General features: G+C 34.1%; 4 protein-coding genes across 13 annotated transcripts; 2 read left to right on the top strand and 2 right to left on the bottom strand.

Moving 5' to 3' along the window:
- Positions 1 to 1911: 1911 nt before the first annotated feature.
- LOC142539734 (phosphopantetheine adenylyltransferase-like) lies at positions 1912 to 5085 on the top strand. 6 transcript variants are annotated; one of them, XM_075645392.1, is made up of 7 exons: positions 1914 to 2111; positions 2185 to 2256; positions 3012 to 3083; positions 3483 to 3577; positions 3888 to 3957; positions 4038 to 4134; positions 4796 to 5085. In XM_075645392.1, the coding sequence occupies exons 1-7, from the start codon at positions 1989 to 1991 to the stop codon at positions 4807 to 4809; spliced, it is 543 nt and encodes a 180-aa protein (XP_075501507.1). In that variant the 5' UTR covers positions 1914 to 1988; the 3' UTR covers positions 4810 to 5085. The 6 variants fall into 6 exon arrangements, with proteins under 6 accessions (XP_075501510.1, XP_075501507.1, XP_075501509.1 ...); XM_075645393.1 differs by having other exon boundaries at positions 1923 to 2111; positions 3024 to 3083; XM_075645394.1 differs by lacking the exon at positions 3012 to 3083.
- Positions 5086 to 8319: 3234 nt separating this feature from the next.
- LOC142539735 (tubby-like F-box protein 5) lies at positions 8320 to 11240 on the top strand. Of its 4 annotated transcripts, none has more exons than XM_075645402.1 (5): positions 8320 to 8631; positions 9180 to 9544; positions 9641 to 9728; positions 10170 to 10299; positions 10379 to 11240. In XM_075645402.1, the coding sequence occupies exons 2-5, from the start codon at positions 9188 to 9190 to the stop codon at positions 11049 to 11051; spliced, it is 1248 nt and encodes a 415-aa protein (XP_075501517.1). In that variant the 5' UTR covers positions 8320 to 8631; positions 9180 to 9187; the 3' UTR covers positions 11052 to 11240. The 4 variants fall into 4 exon arrangements, with proteins under 4 accessions (XP_075501517.1, XP_075501515.1, XP_075501516.1 ...); XM_075645400.1 differs by having other exon boundaries at positions 8320 to 8637; positions 9173 to 9544; positions 10379 to 11239; XM_075645401.1 differs by having other exon boundaries at positions 8320 to 8637; positions 10379 to 11239.
- Positions 11241 to 12237: 997 nt separating this feature from the next.
- Positions 12238 to 13713, bottom strand: LOC142538900 (transcription factor bHLH63-like). Of its 2 annotated transcripts, none has more exons than XM_075644189.1 (5): positions 13343 to 13713; positions 13076 to 13264; positions 12839 to 12973; positions 12518 to 12727; positions 12238 to 12404 (listed from the first exon to the last, which is right to left on the bottom strand). In XM_075644189.1, the coding sequence occupies exons 1-5, from the start codon at positions 13577 to 13579 to the stop codon at positions 12339 to 12341; spliced, it is 837 nt and encodes a 278-aa protein (XP_075500304.1). In that variant the 5' UTR covers positions 13580 to 13713; the 3' UTR covers positions 12238 to 12338. The 2 variants fall into 2 exon arrangements, with proteins under 2 accessions (XP_075500304.1, XP_075500305.1); XM_075644190.1 differs by having other exon boundaries at positions 13076 to 13258; positions 13343 to 13712.
- A 4330-nt stretch (positions 13714 to 18043) lies between these two features.
- Positions 18044 to 23541, bottom strand: LOC142539736 (succinate dehydrogenase [ubiquinone] flavoprotein subunit, mitochondrial). Its single transcript, XM_075645403.1, has 16 exons — positions 23306 to 23541; positions 22761 to 22928; positions 22258 to 22345; positions 21730 to 21876; positions 21508 to 21652; positions 21140 to 21221; positions 20941 to 21033; positions 20752 to 20815; positions 20493 to 20636; positions 19764 to 19951; positions 19515 to 19689; positions 19265 to 19435; positions 19099 to 19168; positions 18884 to 19004; positions 18757 to 18794; positions 18044 to 18466 (listed from the first exon to the last, which is right to left on the bottom strand). The coding sequence occupies exons 1-16, from the start codon at positions 23399 to 23401 to the stop codon at positions 18364 to 18366; spliced, it is 1893 nt and encodes a 630-aa protein (XP_075501518.1). The 5' UTR covers positions 23402 to 23541; the 3' UTR covers positions 18044 to 18363.
- Between the last annotated feature and the right edge of the window lie 9 nt (positions 23542 to 23550).

Genomic DNA, 23550 nt, shown 5'->3' on the forward strand with positions numbered 1-23550 from the left:
TCACTTACAAAATATCTTTATCTTTGCAAAATGGGTCCTTTCACTTCTTCCAACACTCAGAACTCACGACTTCCAGACTCAAACACTTAGACTCCTGGAATGTTACCAATTGAGCTACTAGGTTTCCCATAATGGCACTCTTTGTTTTCACCAAGTAAAGATCCTATTTCAATACATAAGGGAATACTATATGATAATGATCGTATGAACAAGAGTAAAATATGTTAAAAATGGGCATTAATAAGACGGTATTGTCCTTTTGATAGTCATTGAAAAATATTTTTCTAATAATATGATATAATATAGGGGTGAGTAAAATCTCGATTTAATCTCAATAACAAACCAAACCGAATTAAATCAAAAAAATATCGGTGTTTTATATTGATTTACATGAATATATGCGATATGTTTGAGTAATTGAGGGAAATATAAAAATATATGCTTCGACGAAACTGAAATGACGATGGAATAACCAACCTTCACCTGATACTAAAAAGCATTGTTGTCAGCTGCCTCTATGGCTAATTTTCTACAATTACTGATGCATTAACTCTCTTAAAATTTTCATTTGCTAATTCTAAACAAGTGTGAATATGTTGCGATATCGGGTCGACAGAAGTTTGTTAGTCGTCCTACATCGATTGGATAAAATCCCTAAGAGTTGTATATAAGGACTTGAACAATCGTCACTCTTGAGCTAGCTTTTGGGATTGAGTTATGTCCAAGTCTCAATTTAACATGGTATCAGAGTTCAAATATTTCACGCTCCAGATGTTCATTTATGGGCGTGAGTGTATGTGTTAATTGTCATCAACTTTTATAGTTTACAAACAACTTTAAACTGACTATAAGTATCGAGTAGAGGTTGGATACTCACAAACCAATTAAAATTTGATATTCTGACATTGAATTCAAACATCATTTTTACATCAGTCTAGTTAAATAACACATGATTGAATCTTAATTTGTATATCTTGAGATATAATCATTTTAATTGACGCACAATAGAATTAACGTTGATCATCAGTTGTTAGATAGAGTACGATAAATATATATCAATAACACAATAATAATTTATCTCATTCTCACGTCAATCGACTCCGATTGGGTGTTGGTAGATATATTAGGGTATGGGCCAAGAGAAAATCTAAGAGAAAAGTTTGTGAAGGAAGATGGGGAATATATATTTGCGAGGTATTTTGGAATTTTTTGGGTGACATGGACTGATACTTAAATAAATTCAGACAGGGAAGAACTCAAAATAATAAAGTATGACACACGGACTGATCTTTAATTCGAAACCTTTAGAGATTTATTTAAAGTTTCCATTAAATTAAACCACTTCTTCAATAATAATAATAATAATAATAATAAATAAATAAATAAATAAATAAATTAAACCAAATAAGAATTTCAAATATATTTTTAATTACCTTTTAGTCCGAATTATTTTTAGATGGAATTTATGAAATTTAATGAAATCCCATCGAATTTAGATATTGTTTTAAAATTTTATTTTAACAAAAGGATGAATTCATATATATTTTTTAAATATTTATATTTATAAATAAGGGTTAGCAAAACATCCATTTAACTTGAAACAACCGAGCCAACTGAATTAAATTGAAAATTCGGTGAGGATAAATCGTTTGATATTTTTTTTCCTGAGAATATCAATTAAATCGTTTTAATCGATTCGATTTTGGTTTTGAATTTGAATATCGGTTAGTCCAATTAAATCGATATATATTTATATATATTAAAAAAATTTATAAAGGTTAAAGCTCGACTTTCATTGTGAATTTTTTTTAAAGGATAATTTGAGAAACAAAATATGGTGGCATATATTTTTTTATATAATATTATAGATATATAACTATTTAAAAAAAAAGTATGTACGTGGCCCGGCCTCTTGCATTATTTCTCAATATTGCCACTTTTCAGCTTAAATTCATAGCGCCAAGACTGCACCTTTACAGGAGAAAATAATGGCAATATCAGACGATAATTTGTGTCCTAATTTACCCTTTTCACTTCCAAATTCATATGGATCAGTGGTTCTCGGCGGAACCTTCGACCGCTTACACGATGGTCATCGCCAATTCCTGAAGGTGCGGGATCCCATACCCGTTGCTTGAATAATATCTCAATCATCGGAAGATGATCGGAATTTTGGTTTTGCAGGCTGCGGCGGTGGTGGCGAGGGATCGGGTCGTGGTTGGTGTTTGCGATGGTCCTATGCTAGCTAAAAAGAAGGTACGGTACGCAGATTAAATAGTCGATAATCATGTTTTTTTTCGGGGTGGGGTGGGGTGGGGTGGGGTGGGGGGGTCTTGAATCGATTTTAAAAGGATATTATTTTGGGTTGGAAATTTAGAATTGAGAAAATGGGATTTCAAGACATGTATAATGATTGTTAATAATGTGCCGCATGATTTATAATTTTAGAAAGAAAATTTTTCTTGTGACTAGAAAGTGTGAAGCCAGAACGTGAACTTTATAAAGAAAAAGAAAATCTCGGTTGGATAAAAAAGTTTGGAGTCCAGCTATGATTTACTGTTAAATGTGAATGTGATGAAGTAAATGAGTGGAATATTGTTGTATAACCTACGCTACGTTTGTTTTAACAAAGTAATCAATAAGTGGTGAGAAAATCTTTGTTGCTGTCATTGTGTTAATATTAGCTGAATGCTGCTGGGAGTTGCAGTCACAGTTGTGACACCTTAGCATGTGTTGTGGATAAAAGATAATGAATTTCATTGCCGACGAATTTTGGGAAATAATCAAGTGTCGTAACAAAAGTCTGATTTGACTAAAGCGCACTTTTGTTTATCTCATTTACAGTGGTTCGGTAAGCTAGTTTTTATTTGTATTCATGTATCATCTTAGAAAGCTAACAATGCCATGTAAATCAGTTACGTTGGGTTATCATGTTCTTTATTTTCCTCTTGATATACACATGTATGTTCTTTCTATTCAATAGCAGTTGACAAACTTGTGATGTTTTTAAGCACTGTCTGCAGTATGCTAATCTAATAGAGCCAATTGAACAAAGAATGAAACACATTGAGGATTACATAAAGGTGCGCATTACATGTGAAGAAGATGGTTATAGTCAGCATGACATGAGTTATTTATTCTCAAGCCAGCAAATAATAGATTTCCTTATCTGCATTATGATCATAGCTGCATGATTGATGGCATATACTAGTGGATGCTGGAGTTGAGTTGTTTGCATTCTATTTGATATACTTTCTGTTTGTCGAGATACTAACATGCAGCATCTAATCTAATTAGAAAGCATGCTGCATTCTACTTTATGAAGGCTCTCTTTTTATAAATGTGGAATGCACAAACTTTGGTTGTTTACACAAAAACCGCGAAACACATTATTGTATCATTTTTCTGTATATTCAGACCGCAGAGATGTCAACTTTTGATAAACATAATGCCTATTTTCTTTCCTTAATTTTTCCCTTCAGTCAGTTAAACCAGGGATAATTGTGCAAGCAGAACCCATTGTTGATCCCTATGGCCCTTCAATCGATGATGAGAATTTGGAGGCTATAATTGTCAGGTCCATATTTTTTCTCACAACAATTTGATTTACACATTGTTCTTTCTGTTTATTACTCCCGGGAATAAAAGTATGACAGTTCTATCATTTTTATTTTGTTTCTTTAGCTTTACTTTGTGATGATCCAAGTATTAAGGGTACGCCCTACCACTTTATGAACTTGGACTTGTCTTGAAGGCCTATTATCCTTATAAATCTTGCTCGAGATAGATGCTTTTGCTTAGAATTTATGTACGGATTAGGCCCTATATATGCATGGTTAAATTTGTTTTTGTGTCATGCAACGGTTATTAAAGCTGCTTGGTAACAGCAAGGAAACATTTCCTGGTGGACTATCTGTTAATAAGAAGAGGGCAGAGAGGGGCCTTTCCCAGCTAAAGGTTCAACTTATCAAAACCGCAGAAGTTATGTTATGTTATTATGTACTTGTTAAAACTAAAATGTTGTACGTCTCCTACAAATTGAAGTAGTAGATTTAGTCCCTGGAGAATGTGGTGGAGACAAATTGAGTTCTACAGCATTAAAAAGACTTGAGGCCGAGAAGCTGGAGCTTAAAGGTTAGATGTGATACGCATTTGAGTTTACTCGTTTTTTTTCCAGTTTTCTTGCTTCTGCTTTACCAAAAACACTTTCGATCCATTTGCAAACGACCATGAGCTTCTGCTTTCAAAACAACTATTTAAGCACTGAGAAGTTGGAATCAACAAGCATGTAGAAAGGTGTTCTATTTAACTTAGGCTTATTTAGTAAATATGTCGACATACTCTTTCACATATTTGTTCTTCATATTTATTCAACATTTCTAAAATTTCCCAACTGCATATGAAAGCTTATATATATGGTGTATCATGCACGTGTGTGCATGTTGATTCATTTATTTGCAAGTGTGTATGAATATATTTTTGTGCACGTTACTTTTTTATTCACTTGGTACTACTCATGCAAGTATTGTGTGTGTATAAACAAAATGTGCATATAATATATAACTACTCGACTTAGAATATCAAATTTGATATACAATAAGAAATCGCAAGAGTCACCGCTTACTTCTCTCTACGCCCAGTCGCCTATTTCTCAACTTTTAACCAAGTTGTCTAGATTCTTACTTTGTTAAATACTCACTTTTATCACTTGCTCTAAAGCAAAAGCATTGGCAAAAAGGTTATCAGTACTTGATCGATTCCCTGGTCATGACATGGGTATATTTTAATTGTGCAGAGGTGAGCAGCTGATGGATTATGAGACTGTATATATATATATATTTATATTTACATAGATTGAGTATATTTTTACTTTGCATGCTAATTTTCTTGTATAAACGACTTTGAAACTGTATCATGGTCTCCTACTTACCATCTCACCAATTACAAGATCAACATTGTCTAGCTGTGTCGGTAGGCAATGGTCGGAGTAGGGGTCATTACCCGGCTTCTTGAATTTGCATGTTAACACAGATTTAATCTCTACAAAAAGAGAGAACATCTTTGTTTCTCCTTTGTATATTTAAATGCTTGTTGAGTCGAATATGCAGTCGCTTTTTAGTTTCTCCTAAGCTACAACACACGCATTTCGGGTAAGGAGATGCTCTATATGTGGTGTACATTTAATCAATATAGAGCACTGGAGACTGGAGACACCATGTGAAACTCACCCCCTCCTATATTTGTGTACTACTACTTTTCATCGAATGATGATGTAAATTTCAATAATGTAATTGTGGTTTTAAAAGATATCGAAATGAAAATCCAAACAATAATTTTGTATAAAATAATTGCTCTAAAATCTTTGTACTTCTAAATTTGCCATTTATATATACATTTATATATTATATATGCTTATTAAACTTCAAGAGTATGTCTCTTTTGAGACGATCTCACAAATCTTTATCTGTGAGACGGGTCAATTTTACCGATATTCACAATAAAAAGTAGTGCTCTTAGCATAAAAAGGAATACTTTTTCATGGATGACCCAAATAAGAGATTCGTCTCACAGAATACGACTTGTAAAATTGTCTCACACAAGTTTTTTTCAAACTTCAATCACAATATTAAAATCGTGAAGTCAGTCTGTGACAAGAAAGTGGTAAATCAGGCATATCCCAAACATCATGTAAAATATCCGTTCGCTGCGTTAATTACTAATATATAAATATACATCATGAGCTAATGGGGTATTCATAGGTTATATCAAATATACGCTGGCATTGAGAAGGCACAATGTCACTATTGTTTATAGCTGTCGAAAGCGACGACAAATGAGGATGAGTAGACAATATTTTCATCTCCAAATAAAATTTTAAATATTTTAATTGTAATTTTTATACAAATATATATTTGAAATCCTTAAAACGACGTGCTTGGATCGAAATATTTGATAGTGATGAATTTCAAGTCCATACGTTTCTTTGTTAATTTATGTAGATGAAGTAAGCTTGCACGGCTGGCTCGTCTCACATCAATCCGTCAAATTAGACACAAAATTGATTAGGTCCATCGAGCTGGCTTGTTTGTCATATAAAATAAGTGGATTAAGTTATTAATTCATCAACCCGCCAAAAAAAGCATGTCGACCCACCCTCTTAACCATTTTGACATGTTTAGAAAATATAAATATACATGATTTGGGGCCGTGCCATTTTTGTGACTGGCATGATTCCAGATATGGCACACTTTTTAGTGGTACAATGCAAATTTAAAACATAGGTAAGGTAGGTAAAAATTTGTGTGAGACGGTCTCACGGATGGTATTTTGTGAAACAGATATCTTATTTGGGTCATTCATGAAAAAATATTATTTTTTATGCTAAGAGTATTACTTTTTATTGTGAATATCGGTATTCAGTAAAGTTGACTCATCTCACAGATAAAGATTCGTGAGACCATCTCACAAGAGACCTGCACGATAAAGTAAATGTTGAGAAATGAGCTAACAGTATTTACCAGCACAAATAAATTGTAAGTATTTAAAATATAATTAAGATGCGTACGTATCCTTTCAAATCCTAAATGCATATTAAATCTATTGGATCTATTTTGCCTCAACATTAGAATGAATCATTTGAAATTCAATGTGTTACCATTATTCAATTCCAAATCAACTCTCAAACTTAATTATTTGAAATTCTTGCCACTAAATCGAACATCCCGACATCTTGAAATTTTCAACTATTTTGGGTAAATTTATATAATATGTATGCTAAAGTTAAGATGCGTTAGAAATTGCATTAAATTAGATATATTTTTCGTCTCGAGTTCATCGATGCATAGAAGAAGAATATATGACAAGTTATAACATATTTTATTTGTATATTCATTATGAAAAAAAGCTAAAATGGAACAATTTTTTAAATATTATTTTCATTAAAAGAGAAATAAAATCGAGTGTTCCAAAATTTTCGCGTATTAAAAAAAACATTGATGTTACTTTCGTTCATCTTGATTATGAAATAAATACTCACAACCATTGAAAATGTCCAAACTTGTAAGAGTAGATCTCTTGTTAGACGGTTTGACTAATTTTTATCTGTGAGACGAGTCAACTCTTTCGATATTCACAATAAAAAGTAATATTCTTAGCATAAAAATTAATATTTTTTTATGGATGACTCGAATAAGAGATCCGTCTCACACAAATTTTTATCATCATTTAAATTCAAACCTAAGGTCACACATGACATAACTAATCATTTGAGCTTCAAAAAGGAATAACAAAAAAGGGAAATTGTGATCATACCAGATTGTCTCTTCCTTTTTTTAAAAAATATATATATATATATATATATATTTATTTATTTATTTATATTTACATAAAAAAACCATTTAAAATTGAGAAAAAAGTAGAGACAATTTCAAAATTATCTTGGAAATAATTATCAAATTAATTTTTAAACAAACTACTCCAAACCAATTGGATTTTGATTTGGGCTCTACAAAATATTTTCAAGTAAATCAAATATATGAAGTGGAAACTAAGATAAAATATAATAATTTTTCATAAATTGAATCTGATCTCTCACAGAATTAATAACTACTAAATAATAAGTAAATAGACGAGTTAACGTAAGATTATTCCCTAAAATGCCATCATTTCATGTTTATTATCAATAAGTATATATCAAAAAATACAAAAATATTTTGTCGATGTGTTATTTTAAAAGGATTATTTTATTGAGGTGATTATAATTCATAATAATTAAATATTTCTCTACGTAATCACATATAATCGAATTATATCATTTTGAGACAAAAAATGACTTTAAAATATTAAAAAAAAATATTCTGGTATATTAAGAAATAGTGTTTTAGGTTACCATTTTTTATTTGACAAAAACTTGTGTGAGATAATTTCACAGGTCGTATTTTATGAGACAGATATCTTATTTGGGTTATCCATGAAAAATTATTACTTTTTATGTAAAAATTATTAATTTTTATTGTGAATATCGATAGGATTGGCCCGTCCACAAATAAAGCTTCGTGAGACCGTCTCACCAGAGGCCTATTCTTTTTATTTTCTCTAGGATTTTTAATTCAATTTATTCAGATTTTATCTTAAAATTGTACAATATTTTCATAATGTTGATTAGATAAATCTAAAAGTTTGAAAGTGTCCCTAAGTCTAGCTTTTTCTGCTACGAACTTTAGCGATATTTTATTAATTTTACCTTAAAATCTATACTTTAGTAATATTTTCTCGTCAAAAAAAAAAAAACTTTAGTAATATTTTATGAATTTAACCATTGATATATACGTACAGCTGAACAAGGCGTGCAGGTGCTAAAGAAGAGACTCGCTACATCACTTTCTTGAAAAGGAGCTGTTGTCTTCTATGCACTCCCATATCCTGGTCACCGCTTGCTTTCCTCTCCGGCGGGAAGGCGTGGAATAAGGAGGTTGGCGGCGGTCATTTTTTTTGCGGGGTGGCGAGAAATGTAGATAAATCTGTGAAGCCAATCTGGGGTTACATTTGCCCATTTGGCGCTGATCTGTTCTGCCCTTCTCCGATCTTTGGATTTTCAAGACTCCATCTTTGGTTCTTCGTTTTTTTCTCAAGGTTAGTGTGAGTTTCTTGGATATTTTCTCTGGGTTTTTGAGAAAAAGTTGGCTCTTTTTGTGTTGCTTGGACATTTGAAAGCTTGTTTCTTATTTTTTTCCCTTAGTGAACGGTTCTGATTTGGAATTTTGTGGTGATCTGTTACCTTTAATTTGTTGTCTTTGTTGTAGATGTTGATTAATAAATGAATGATGAAATTCCGTAAAGTTGTGGGATTACTTTTAGTGTGATATCATTCAAGATTTGCATTTGCCCTTTTCTGGGATCATGTTTCTCATCGGTTTTTGAGTAGTTAGCATTTGATCTGTTTTTAAGTAGTTATAAATGTGTGATTTTCTTGGTTATTTATTGCCGAAAGAGGTAGAAATAACTTAATGGGATCTGTTGTTTTGGATTTACAAATCAACTACCAAAATGGAAGAAATTAATGTTCGATTCTTTTTTTCTCTGCCCTATACCCCTATAGAAAGAACACCATTTTTTTATCACTTTCATTTAATCTGTTCTAAATTAAAGTCCGATACTATCTACTTATTCGAAGGGTATAGTATAATAAATGATTAAGATGCCGCTCAAGAGCATTGTACGGGAGCTAAAGGAGGTGAAAGATGGGATTGGTGGCATATCAAGGAGAGGGATTGAGGCGAAGCATTGGAGCAGCTGCACCAGATCATTTGTAGCTTCTGATGTAGGTCTCTCTGAGGCAATGCAGGAAGGACAGTGGGCAAATTTACCGCCTGAGTTGCTTTTGGACATCATTCGAAGGTTTGAAGAGAGTGAGACATCTTGGCCTGCTAGGGCTGTCGTCGTCTTTTGTGCATCTGTTTGCCGATCTTGGAGGGATATTACAAAGGAAATTGTGAAAACCCCTGAAGAATGTGGGAGGCTCACCTTTCCTATTTCTTTAAAGCAGGTCTTTTTGAACATCTGTTTAGTTTTTGTTTGATTTGGTTTTTTATTATGATTATTTTATCGTATTATGATTTTTCCCGTTCTTTGTTTCATTTAGCCGGGGCCACGGGATGCTCCAATACAATGCTTTATCAAGAGGGATCGTGCAACTTCCACATACCGACTTTACTTTGGTCTGACCCCATGTAAGTCATCTTGTTTTTTATTTTCCTGAATATTCTATAGCTTGACGTCCGAGTTTGATGAATTCAGTCTTCAGATGAATCATAAAATTTTACAAATACGCATTATTACATTGGCATTCTTGCTTGATTTGGAAAAGTACACATTTAATGTACCGATTGTGATTGATTTTTTATGAGTTTTTTGTTTTCACCTCCCTATACTCGATGCATTTGACACTTAATTTATGAGCTCGATAAGAAATGTAAGTGTTAAATACACTAAAAATAAAAATAGGGGAGGTGAATACAAAACTCTCGATTTTTTTACTTTGATATTTATTATTTATTTATATTTCAAAGCTGGCCTTCTCGAGCAAAATTTTATGCGATTCAATCCTTCAATCCGTTTATATGTAAATGTAGAGAGCCAATTCGTCTAATTATTGTGTGATACAATTCCAGCTGAAGATGAGAATGATAAACTACTGTTGACTGCAAAAAAGATCAGAAGGGCAACAAGCACAGATTTTGTCATCTCTTTGGTTGCTGATGATTTTTCTCGAGCCAGCAACACCTATGTTGGAAAACTTAGGTAAGTCTTTTTCTGTCACTTGTCAAATATATATATGTTAGATGTTTGGTGTTAACTGAATGAAAAGTGATGAATTCAGGTCTAATTTTTTCGGGACCAAGTTCACCATATATTGTAGCCAACCTCCAAATGATGCTTCCGTTCAGCCTAATACTCAACAAAGCCGAAGATTCCATGCTAAGCAAGTATCTCCAAGATTACCTGCATATAACTATGCTATAGCCTCCATTACATATGAACTGAATGTTCTTCGCACTAGAGGTCCTCGAAGAATGAACTGTGTCATACATTCTGTTCCTGTCACTGCAATCCAAGAAGGTGGGATGGCACCGACACCAACATCTTTTTCACAATGTGTCGATGACAAGTCTCCCTTCATACCAATTTCAAAAGGAAAGGAGCCTGTTGCAGATTTCAGCTCACCCAGTCTCTCAAATTTACCTGTATCAAAACCACAACCTGTAGAGGCTCTTGTTCTGAAAAACAAGTCGCCTAGATGGCATGAACAGTTGCAATGCTGGTGCCTGAACTTTAAGGGTCGTGTCACTGTTGCATCTGTCAAAAATTTCCAGCTTGTAGCATCTGTTGAACCTTGGCTTAACGTGCCTGCATCTGAACAAGAAAAGGTCATTTTACAATTTGGAAAGATTGGGAAAGACATCTTTACCATGGATTATAAGTACCCGATTTCTGCGTTTCAGGCCTTTGCAATCTGCTTGAGCAGTTTCGATACTAAACCAGCATGCGAATAACCTGGTGGACCTTGGTGATCATGAACTTTTTTAGTTCATTTACAGTATGGAAGGTAACTTCCACACTGCATTGGCATGTTGTAGTTGAGAGCTTAGCTGTATAGAGTTGTTAAAACTGTTGGCAGTTCAGAGAATTTGTAGTCCATGACTAGATGTTGAGGCCCATGAATAAGACCAAGACTCTGACAGGAGCTTGTGTTATGTATACCTAACTAAACTCGTCTTGTGCAAAAAAAAAAAAAACATTTTTCTTGTTGCCATCTGCCATCTATCTGCTGCTGATTAGCCCTTGCTTTTCGTAGAAATATTGATGGATTCATGTATTACATGCGTATACATTTGATATCATATCCATTTGAAGATGGACATTGTGGGTGTGGGTGGGTGATGTTCGTATAAACCGAGGTATTGCAGTATTTCTGGATGTTTTGGTCATAAGGGTAATTTGGAAATACCATATTACAAATTTGTGAACAGATTTTTTGAAACAAGCCCAGCTATTTTGGGAAATGCATGAAGGGTATAAAAATAGGTGAAATTCCAATAAAAAATTTGCATTTTCTTCTCAAAATAAAATGATGATATCATTGCGCATAAAAATCATGGTTCTCTAACAAGTTTGGGTGTGTGGTCACATGCAACACAAGAAGTGGTGATAGTGGTCCAGTTCAGTACTCCAAGTGCTAAGAAAAAGATAATTGATTTAACAAGCAACAAATAAAATTTGCCCACTTGACAATAACTACTCCAAATTTTTCTTCTTGCCCACTAGCAAACTTTGATAACCTTTTTCTGCTCAACACAAAAAATATAACGTTTTTATGTTAAAAATATTATTTTTTACTCGTAAGTATATGTCAAATTGACACACTATCATAAATATAGATCCACAAGACTGTTTATTATTTTCTCAAATTTCAGTATGAATTTTGATTCATGTACAAAGGTTAAAAAATAATATAGAATAATGATATGATTTTATTTTTCAATGAATGGGTACGTACATCAAGTTATGGACTAATGGATGTGGTAGTACATATGGTTACATTTATGTGTAACTTTGATATTTGGACAATACAGACATACTAGGAGAGAGGTTGCCTGTGAAAAAGATTGTCTGTGCTGCAGCTAACTAATATTCTTCAATTCCAGTGAGATCAAACCGGATCATCTGGAAATATTAACCTGTTTTCGCTGGAGACTTGTTTCGTATCCGAATAGGTATGGGAAGCAGAGATAATTGAGCTGGTAAAAGAAGCCAACTAGCCAAGAAAACCATCTTTTTAGCTAATGAAAGCCAACATTGAACATATTTTGCCAATCAAAATCCCAACCGGGTAGCTGTTGTACGTGCTGCAAATGAAATGATGTCTTTAATTCTTGTGTAAGTTTAAACCGAAAACTAAAATATTCTTTTATAATATGATAATATTGATAAGCGAGTCACAGTTAAAGAAATTACGTACGGGGATGCAAGAAGAATCGAGAAAAGGATCAGGGAATATCTGAGGCACCATTTGAGATTGATCCGGTGCCATATCTGTGCCACGGACACAACTTGTTGCTCCCTCCTGTTGCATTGGATGACCATAATCGAAGCACGTCGAGTTGGAAAATAAGTCATCGATTCCCGAGTCGAAACTTGGATTTGAAGTAGCCAGTTTCATGGAAAGAAACTGCAAGACGCATTGAAAATTAATACCGATAGATCCAAGAAATAACCGAAAATTCGAATTTTTTTTATATAGAGAAAACCGAAACATGATCTGATGGTAATTAATGTATACCTCAACTTGCTTTTGTAGAGACTGGACGTAGTTGATTATTTCATCAAGCATGCCAGCTTTGCCAGTAACTTTGTTGCATCCAGGGATTAAATCTTGCAGACACTTCATTTTCTTGCTGATTTTTTCCCTTCTTGCCTGTACAATATCAGTAAATATTGTTCAATCAAAACATGAAGTTATTGAATCATGAAATCCCAACTCAAATTTGCTATCTATATTTCAAGTACTAATACATACTCTTTCTGCTAAGCTATGGCTATCGGTAGCCTGCCCGCGTCGTGCCCGAACATGAATATAATCATGAGGTTTCTGAGCCTCGGAAGTCTTTGAACTTGCCTTAGAACAAGTGTTTGCTGAAGTTTCTTTATCAGCTTTCGCAATGATCTCTGATTTCACGTCACCCGATTCCTCGACATCAAACTGCAACTAACATAACAAAATTTAACATTTTTGAAAGATTCCCACAAGCAAAAAAGTACCAAAAAATACAATACAATACAATACCCCGGCAGCTTTTCTCTTCTTGATTGAACATGAAGCAAACGCAGCATGAACGGTGGTTGCATCGAACGATTCATGGTCAGGCTTCACTTTCTGCCAGCAGTGGGATACCATTTCTCGGTGATCAACGACACAATTTATGTTCATCTGATCATTTTCGGGATGCAACCAAGAATTATTCGGCTCGCGATAAAGGCGTTGGACCGTCTTCTTTTGTTTTTCGAGCACGCTCAAGTCCATGAAACTTTCTGGGGTTTTCTCGGGAGATGGTGTTGCTATAGAGCTGGAGATTGTTGAGTTTTTGGCGAAGTGTTAGTAGCTCGACGGAGACTGGTTATGTGTGGCACGTTGGTATCTGAGGCTAAAATGAGGGGTAAAGGGATATATAAGTGCTAAAATGAGACGTCACACGTTAATACCAGTATCTTATACATTATAAAATTTATTTATTTTAATTATCCCGGAAAATAAAAAATTTAATGGCTTGTGTGGGTTTTTGAGTAAGATATTGTTATTTTTTCAATTTTTTTCTTGAAATGTCAAATATAACATGTATAGTAAGAACTTCATTAATTTTTATAAATATTTTATTGAATTTTTAAGAATCTTTTGTTTCCGCAAAATGACCAAAAACGGATATTGCTGACATATCCGATGTCACTTCACCACTATTTGAAAATGACTAAAACAGAAGGAAAAAGTAGAAATTAGTGAATTAAGACTGTAAATTGACCGATACCATATAAAAAAAAGGCAAAAATTTGTGTGAGACGGTCTCACGAGTCGTATTTTATGAGACGGATCTCTTATTTTGGTCACCCATGAAAAAGTACTACTTTTTATGCTAAAAATATTACTTTTTATTGTGAATATCGGTAGAGTTGACACGTCTCACATATAAAGATTCGTGAGACCGTCTCACAAGATACTTACTAAAAAACTTGCTAAGTAATATAACCAAATTATAATTTTCCCCAACTTTTGAACATATATGGATAAAATGTATCGATAATAATGTGAGAATAGAAGATAAATTTTTATGTAGAATTTTATTTTTATCCAAAACCAACACACAGATCGGTGAATATTAAAGATTAATCAAGTATATTGATATTTATGTAGTGCATATACACACAATAAATTAAAAAATTGTAAAAAAATAACAAGTGGGATGGCAAGATTCCACATGCCATGTTGTTTACGGGTGCAAGAGAATATTAATAAATTCAAATAAGCTATCAAAAACGAAATATAAATTCAATTCTTACACAGTAAAATCTTTTGGACCAACATCAATATATTAACGTTATATGTTAAACATGAAAACATAGACATGTGATATAGTGTATCAGGAGAGGGAGAATATATATATATATATATATATATATAGATGGCTTACTGGAAATGGTGTCTGACATGTTCTCTAGAGTTATATCATGTCATTCAAGTCTGCTAAATATGAGAAATTAATACAAATAATATTCACAATTATAAATGAAATTCGACTAAAAATTTGAATAGTTTTGTGTTCAATTCATCTTTTTTATTCGATCTCGAAATAATTAAAATGCATGGAAAGGAGAGGGACAAGATCACTTTAGGTTGATAGTGAAATAGGCCGAGAAAGATTTAGGGGCCATAGTCTTTTCAGAATACTTAATTTCAAATTATCATCAAATGTCGCATGAGGGAGCGAGCGAGCAATAATGGAGAATTTTATATGGAATATATTTATTTTTATTGGTGTAGACATGACATCCATCCATTTTTCGTTTTGTATATTTTGCTTCTTTGGTCCTCTATGATAGTGAATTTCATTCTGTATTTTTTGATTTTTGAAAATTTTAATTATTATTTTTTATTAAGAATGTTGATAAGACATTACACACATAAACATCACATCAGAGTTGCATTGATGTCACATTAGCACTACTAAGAAAATGTCAAAAAAAAATGACTTATTAGAAGACTGAAATTTGGCAATATAGATGATCAAAATCGCAAAATGATAAACATACATGATTAAAAATACAATTTTTCCCATAACTTATATCTCTTGTATCAATTAGTGATCTGATTTTATTAAAAAATAGTGTGTATGTGTGTGTGTGTGTGTGTGTATATATATATATATATATATTCAATGTATGTGTGTGTATTATGTTGATGTCCTTCTCAACTCTTTGTTTTTATGGACATAGAACATACTATGTACCTAACAGATAAGCCTTAGAGAACCCCACAAAAAAATTTGGGCTTATGGATCCACCCACCATGTTGATTTTGGATTTGATCAATTTCATTTTATGATAACTGATAGCCCCACCACATTGTTTTACTTTAGTTACTTTATTCATGCTTGATGCAATCTTGGGAAAACTAAACCTATTGGTTGAATTACAAATAATACACAAGAAACTATCACCAAAAACATTATAATTTTCGACTATTTTGATCCAATTGCTGATATTATATCCAAAAATACTAACATAACATCTAAAATTAACGATTTTTCAAATGCGACGTAGTTAATTAGACCAAAATAACCGAAAATTAATGTTTAGTGGATCAAAACAGAACTTTAAAAACTTAATAGAATAAAACCTAAAATTGAATGTATCTATCCATCCAGCCTGGAATCTCAAACCCATGAATGGAATTAGCTAATTTAACGATTTATGTTCCATTCTTATTAAATGGTATAATCAGGATGAGGAATTCAATGAGGGAAAAAATTTGTGTGAGACGTTCTCACGGATCGTATTTTGTGAGACATATTTCTTATTTGGGTCATCCATGAAAATTTATTACTTTTTATTGTAAGAGTATTACTTTTTATTGTGAATATCGGTAGAGTTGACATGTCTCACAGATAAAGATCCGTGAGACCGTCTCACAAAAGACTTACTCTTCAACGAGAAATGAAGATTTTATTTATTGTATAATTGAAAACTTGGTTTATGTGGCCGCATTGATTAATGACTCCTAAATCATGTAGAAATATTTCTTTTTTGCAACTGTGATAAGACATTGTCTATATATGATAATCACATGGGATTGCATTATTTGTCTTTCAAAACATTCACTTGAGGGATATCGACAGACATTCCCAACGTTAGGTCAATGAAATAATACAAGGGCATACATAAGATTTCATACAAAATCCGCGACTACACATCATAAGTTTTATTATATTTTAAAAATCCATCATTATTTTGATCACTCGCACATCATGTGTGCTACAACCGCTAGTATATATTTAAGTAGTTTCGACCGTTGGGTGTACATCTCATAAACTATTCTTTAATATTTAATTTGTTTATAAAAATAGCTCTATCCATAAAGACAGAGAATTCCTAGCTACAACATGGATGAAAAATTGTTAGTGGTAGAAAGTGACCCTATTTGTGTCAATGTTACATCAAGTTCATGTAGTCAATATCCACATTAATTAACGTGAAATTCATCGTCCATTTGAGCAAAAAAAATTTAGGAAAAAAAAAGATTACATTTTTTTGTCTGGATTTGACAACATGGGGGATGAATCATAAATAAAATAACAGAATTTGGAGCTTATTGCTGAGAAGTTGGCCATCATCTTTGGCCATTTGCCCTAAAATTTAGGGTTAAAATAATACAAACAGTTTAGGGTGTGGTGCAACATGAATAGACAAAGGCTGTAATAAGCAAGGACTGCCGGTTGAACTTTTGCACAGAAGCAAGTCAAAGAACATGCATGCACCACAATAAATTAATATATTAATTTCTTTTTTTATTTTTATTTTGTACATAAGTTTTCGATGGAAGGATTTGAAATGAGTGGATTTCAAATTTTTAAAGAATTTTCCATTGTCTATGATGTTCTAAGATATATTACACGATGATTTAGATTTGGTCGTGCAATATATGTTTTTCAAAAACAAATTAAGCTAGCCAAACATATGTTTTATTTGTCAGTATATTTTTATAAAATTCTTCTTCTCAAAAAAGACATCCGAAAACATACCCTTATTTAAATTTCATCGTCTCCATCGAGTTTCTCCAGCAAATTTTGCGAAAAATACACAGTGAAGGAAATTTAAATTCACCAATTAAACCATTTTTGCACTTCTGATAGATTCAAATCTGGTGTTCATCATTTGAACATCAATTTCTTTAATATCTTGATTTGATTTTAATTGCAAGTTCATGAACCATGCTAGGTAGTAGCCTAAAATTATATAATTTGGGCCTTAGCTTGCTGATTATATAAAAGACCAAGGCTCCCAAAGAGCACTGCATTAAAAATGCACAACATCAACATCAAGTGCTGTGTTTTCAGCTACAGCAGAGGATCCAAATCCGTCAATCTAATATACATCCGATATGACTCTTACGAAATTCCCTTTAAAATCACTTTACTGTATTTCATATTGTGAACCGCATATATAATCGGATTTTTGCTGTGAATTTCTAGTCTTGATAATCCATACGTTAATAATTTGTCATTAGATATGATTCGTGATGGCCTATGATTACTTTGGCAACCTAAATAAAGTTTAAAAAAATATTTTTTTCCCGATGCAAGTGTTGATCTGAAATCGGTTGGAAGACCAGTAACGATTTAAAATGAAAAACTACTGCAATTCACAAGAAGTTTGAATCTTTTATTCAGGGAGGAACATTGTTTATTTATTTATTATTATTATTGCAACACGCAGAGGAGATTTGTTGTCAATTGGTAAATTATATGGAATTGCATGTGTCCCAAGTATTGAATATAGATACAGATCAATCTTCTGGATTTCTAAAAAGAATCAAGGAAAAACACAACGAAGAAGCCCGTTATTGCTCTGCATGTCAAGTTAATGGGACAAAAATAGAAAACACGTGAAACCACACATTAGCGTTGAGACTGAGGCTCACTTCATGCTGCAGCCGATCAGCGCGAGTGAAAACAAATACCAGAATCTCGTACTTTATTAATTTATTAAATTACATTATTATGCCGACTCTGTCGTTGGCAACAAAATCTTCCCTGTGCTTCAGTACACTCGAGCTTTTGGTGGGAATGTTTCGATTTCATCGTCCAGTGTGTTCATGTGAACAGGCCTGTAGTCCAGTCGAACTTTCTCATTTTCCCAGTATCTGCAGACCAGAGAACAAGCTATGTTAACGCGAATGGAAACAAAGCAACTTGTAGAATATGGTATACCATAAGCATCTGGAGATGAGGGGGTGGAATCTAAAATGAAATTCTTGGAATTTTATTACTAAGATTTTTAAATGGCATAAGTTTCCGTCCCCTCCCCCATAAAAGATTTCGCGTTTAGATCACTATGGTTTACATAGTTCATCAAGAAACCACAAAAATTTGAGGACTCTGTAGATAACCTAGAAAGTGTAGAAGAAACCCACATTAAGAGCAAGAACCTCACCCTAATGTATGTTTCATCCAGTTCTCATCATCTCTTTTCTGCGAATTGGCACACAAGACTCAGTTATTCTAAAATGATGAAGAAAAGGGAAAGATAAATGCAGCAAAAGATTTAGATTAGAACTAACCGTAAAATCCTCACGTGCATGCGCTCCTCTACTTTCTTTCCTGGCTTCAGCAGAGTGCATGGTGATGCATGCATTGATTAAAAGGTTTTCCAACTCAATTGTCTCTATTAAGTCCGAGTTCCTAAAAAGGTTAACAAAACCGGACGTGTAAAACATCAACATACTAGTGTCCGTTACAACATGCAAGATAGGCATATTCTCAAAAATTTATGTACCATATCAAGCTTCTGTCCTTCAATTTCACATCATGAAAACTCTCCCATGCCTTATCGATCAACTGACAACCTGGAACAGACAAATTTAAGCAACAAGAAAGAGGAGTTCAATGTTCTTTGTATTTGGGATTGCACGTGTGTGGAACCGTTGGGAGATCTTGGATACCTTCCTCCAGTGTTTCCTGAGTTCGAAACACAGCAGCGTTGTTTTGCATTATCCGCTGCATGTTCAGCCGAATTTTTGAGGTTGGGATGGAGCCATTTGAATTTCTAAGTTTGTCTAGCCATGCAATTGTCTTCTGTCCTGCGTCGTTTTCTAGTGGGCTTTGTTTCTCTCCTACAACATTGAATGCATCTCAATATTATAATCATGGAGCACAACCAATCGACCAATAGATCAATGAAAGTCTGGGCACCTGGCCTGTGGATCTCTGCAACCCTGTTTGCACAAGCCCGGCCAAAGACCACAATGTCCAGGAGTGAATTTGCTCCAAGTCGATTGGCCCCATGCACTGATGCACAGGCAGCTTCCCCAGCAGCAAATAGTCCAGGAACCACAGTATCAGGATCATCACCTTTGATGGTAACAACCTATAAGACACCAAAAAAAATTATACAAAAAGTTTCATACTGTTGATCAGTTATTCAATGTGCTCCAATTGTACCTCTCCATGGTGATTCGTTGGGACTCCCCCCATATTATAGTGGACAGTGGGTAAAACAGGAATTGGCTCCTTCGTAACATCTACACCAGCAAAAATAGCAGCAGTTTCGGAAATACCAGGAAGTCTCTCCTTAAGGACCTCAGGAGGTAAGTGATTCAAGTGGAGGTAGATGTGATCTTTCAAGGGTCCTATTTAGAACAAGGTCTTACGTATCAGAACATATAATGGAGGTATATGGAATTCAAGGAGTATCAAATCACACTTCCGAAATCATAAGGAATGTGCAGCAAAATAATAATCTCCAATACAAGCACCCAAAGGAAAATTGTGCATGCAATTGTAAAACAATTTTTTTTAATCAGCAATTGCAGGGTCAGAGGTGGGCAGCAGCCTTCAAAACAGAGAACGATCTATAAATTTGTATAATGACTTGTAAGGTTGATAAACTTCAATAGGGAGTTTAGCACCTAGGCTTTCAATTGATAACCTGTACAAGATCATTTTGTCTTTCTTGTCTAGTATACTGTATAAATAAAACTCATTGTGCAATTTCAGAATGGAAATTGCATCCTCTACATAAAAGAAAGAAAAGAAAAAGTACTTGTAGTTATCATTGAAAACCTGAAGCAAACCATTTGAGAATGTAATCTAACACAGATATGAAATTGTTATCCTGGTATAACATTAAAAGCATTTAATCAGATCTTCTGCACAATAACAATAACATACCAACACCACGCCCTTCTCTGATCTCCATAGTCATAGATCTTGATACAACATCTCTAGATGCAAGATCCTTGGCTGTTGGTGCATAACGTTCCATGAATCTCTCACCTTCACTATTCCTAAGTATACCGCCTTCGCCTCGGGACCCTGACCACCGTATGGACAAGGTAAATGACTAAACTTTGAAACGTGAGGACAGAAATAATCTGTGATTGATACAATGGAAGGATTATATTTCAGACAAAAGTAACAACATATGAACCTTCGGTTATGAGGCACCCAGCACCATATATACCAGTAGGGTGAAACTGAACAAATTCAAGATCCTGCAAGCGAAAAGCCATAACTATAGTAGTTAGAGTCTTAGAGATAACTTTAATTTTTTCACATGAAGCTCCATTTCATTATCCTTCACACCAGGATGGCATCCATAACAAACATTTATACAGACCTCAAGAGGCAATCCCGCGCGTGAAACCATAGCATTGCCATCTCCAGTGCAAGTGTGAGCAGAAGTTGCAGAGAAGTATGCTCTGCCATAACCCTGAAAGGATTACAACAAAAATAGTTCCCGGGTGGAGTAATAAATATCATAAAAAGCATTTATTATGTATAACAATAATGATAAATATTCTTCCACGAAGACGTACCCCAGTAGCAAGAATTGTGGAGGCAGCACGGAACCGGTGTAAGGTCCCATCCTCCATATTTAAGGCAATAACACCCTGGCAGCTACCTGATATACATAAAATTAGAAGCCATAAAGTTACGGACACATTAATAAATAAAGAAATGAGTGTTCATGTTGATTTCTTCAAATAGGATCAGAAGAAATTAGAGGGAACGAGGTCATGTTATTGTATTAAATTAAATGAAAAATTCTTGGAATAATTCAATGCATACACAATATGACAGACACAGAATAGCCCTAGGTGGCGTGGGATAGGTATGAAAGAAGGAAACGAGCAATTAATAAAATTAATGGACTAGAGATACATGTAGAAGGAAACTGGAAAACCTACCATCTTTGCTGATGAGTAAATCAAGGGCAAAATACTCCACAAAAAATTGGGTATTATGCTTCATAGCCTGGCCATATAGTGTATGCAACAAAGCATGGCCAGTTCGATCAGCAGCACAAGCACAACGATATGCTTGTCCACCTAAATAAAATAGAGATTGCATTACTGGAAGAAAATAAAATCCTTAACTTTGTTTCAGCTGTAGTTTTCTATCATACCTTTCCCAAAATTCAAGCTTTGACCACCAAATGCCCGTTGATATATTTTACCATCCTCGGTGCGGGAGAAAGGTAAGCCATAGTTCTCAAGCTCTATAACTGCTTTTGGTGCTTCCCTACACATGTACTGAATAGCATCCTGATCGCCTAGAGAAACATAATAGCATTTGTGTAAAGATAAATAACGCATTGGGTCCTGGGTTCATGTCAAACCGAATGTCCATGCATATTAAAAAGACATTGAAATTATTATTCATCTTGCACCTCTTATGAAATTTTGGTTCCTGTCAAACAAGAATTAAAGATATAACGAAGGACAAAATAATTATTCATTTATCAGATTTTCTTCCAAACAAGACCCTTGCCTTCCTTTTCCTTTTGACTTATTCCAGTCTAGGATGGTTTCAAGTATGGTTATATCACTGTGGACCATCGTTTCTACACTCTTCTCATAAAAAATGACGCAGACATAAAAAATTGTTCTGGAGTAAAGCAAGTCGAAGAATAAGTAATATGAAGAAACCGTACCCAGCCAATCGCTTCCCTTTACTGTATCATACATGTGCCACCTCCAATCATCCTCTGTCATATTTCCCAATGCAGCGTTTATACCGCCCTACACAAAATACAGATAAACATATATTAGAATCACAAAAGACGAAGGGCATAGAAGCTTGTCATTGACAGGAGGAGCAGAAACTTTGTTCGCACGATAGCATAACACTGTCAAAGAAATCTATATTGTGAATGAGATCAACACTTCTTAGAAGCAAAGTAAACAATTCAATAATTTACAAAGCATCATGCATGCCAGGACAAAAGAAATAAAACAATAACATCCCTAGGTCTCGAACTAACAGCAATAAACAGTAGACTTCTCTTTTGTATTACTCTATGGCAAACATAAACAAAAGACACCATCAAAAATTGAGAGAAGGATTGGAAAGAAAATATTTTTAGGCTGGAAAAGTAACATTGGCTTCAATATACATACTACTGGTCGAATTTCAAATCGAGCCAAAATACAGTACCTGAGCGGCAACTGTGTGGGAACGAGTAGGAAAAAGCTTGGTAATGCAAGCTGTATTGAATCCATGCTCAGATAACCCTATTGCTGCCCTCAGCCCCGCACCTCCTGCACCCACCACCACCGCATCATAGGTGTGATCCACCACTGTATAGGATGGCCCCCCATCTTTCTGTTTAAAAAATAACCTAAGAAGTCAATAAAAATAACACAACAAAAAGAAGATCTATAACACACCAATCCAACAACCCCAATGAACTGAAACTCGGAATCCACCTAAAGTAAAAGAATAAGCTCCATCTCGAACTCACAGATTGCAAAAATAAATTTTTCTTCACGAAAAATAAGCATCAATCAGAAACGTTCTAAAACAATCAGACACCAATTGAATACTCCCCAAAATTAATCAGATACGAGCTGGACAATAAACAACTATCGCAATCATTGCTTTCTCAAAATTTGTTTCTATCGCCAATCTGAAGTGAGGACATCAAGCCAAAATGGACAGAGCAAGCAATCGAATTCGAGAAAGGTGATAAGAAAACGTACCGACTCCGTGGAGAAGAGACGGCGGGGTGAGGCCGCGGAGGCAGAGGTGGATCCCCGAGAGGGAATGCGGAGGCCACGGGACACGAACCGCCACATCGCCGTTCAATTCCGGTAACTGTATGTATCTATCTACTTTATTAATCAATGGATTGATAGGTTTCAGTGTTCCAACAAAATTCGTAATCGAGATTTTTTTGACGTCACTAAAAGAGGAGAATAACGAACAAATGTATTATGGCCAAAAA

Source organism: Primulina tabacum, chromosome 3 (genome assembly GCF_025594145.1).
Source record: "Primulina tabacum isolate GXHZ01 chromosome 3, ASM2559414v2, whole genome shotgun sequence".
In the NCBI taxonomy this organism is placed as follows: Eukaryota; Viridiplantae; Streptophyta; class Magnoliopsida; order Lamiales; family Gesneriaceae; genus Primulina; species Primulina tabacum.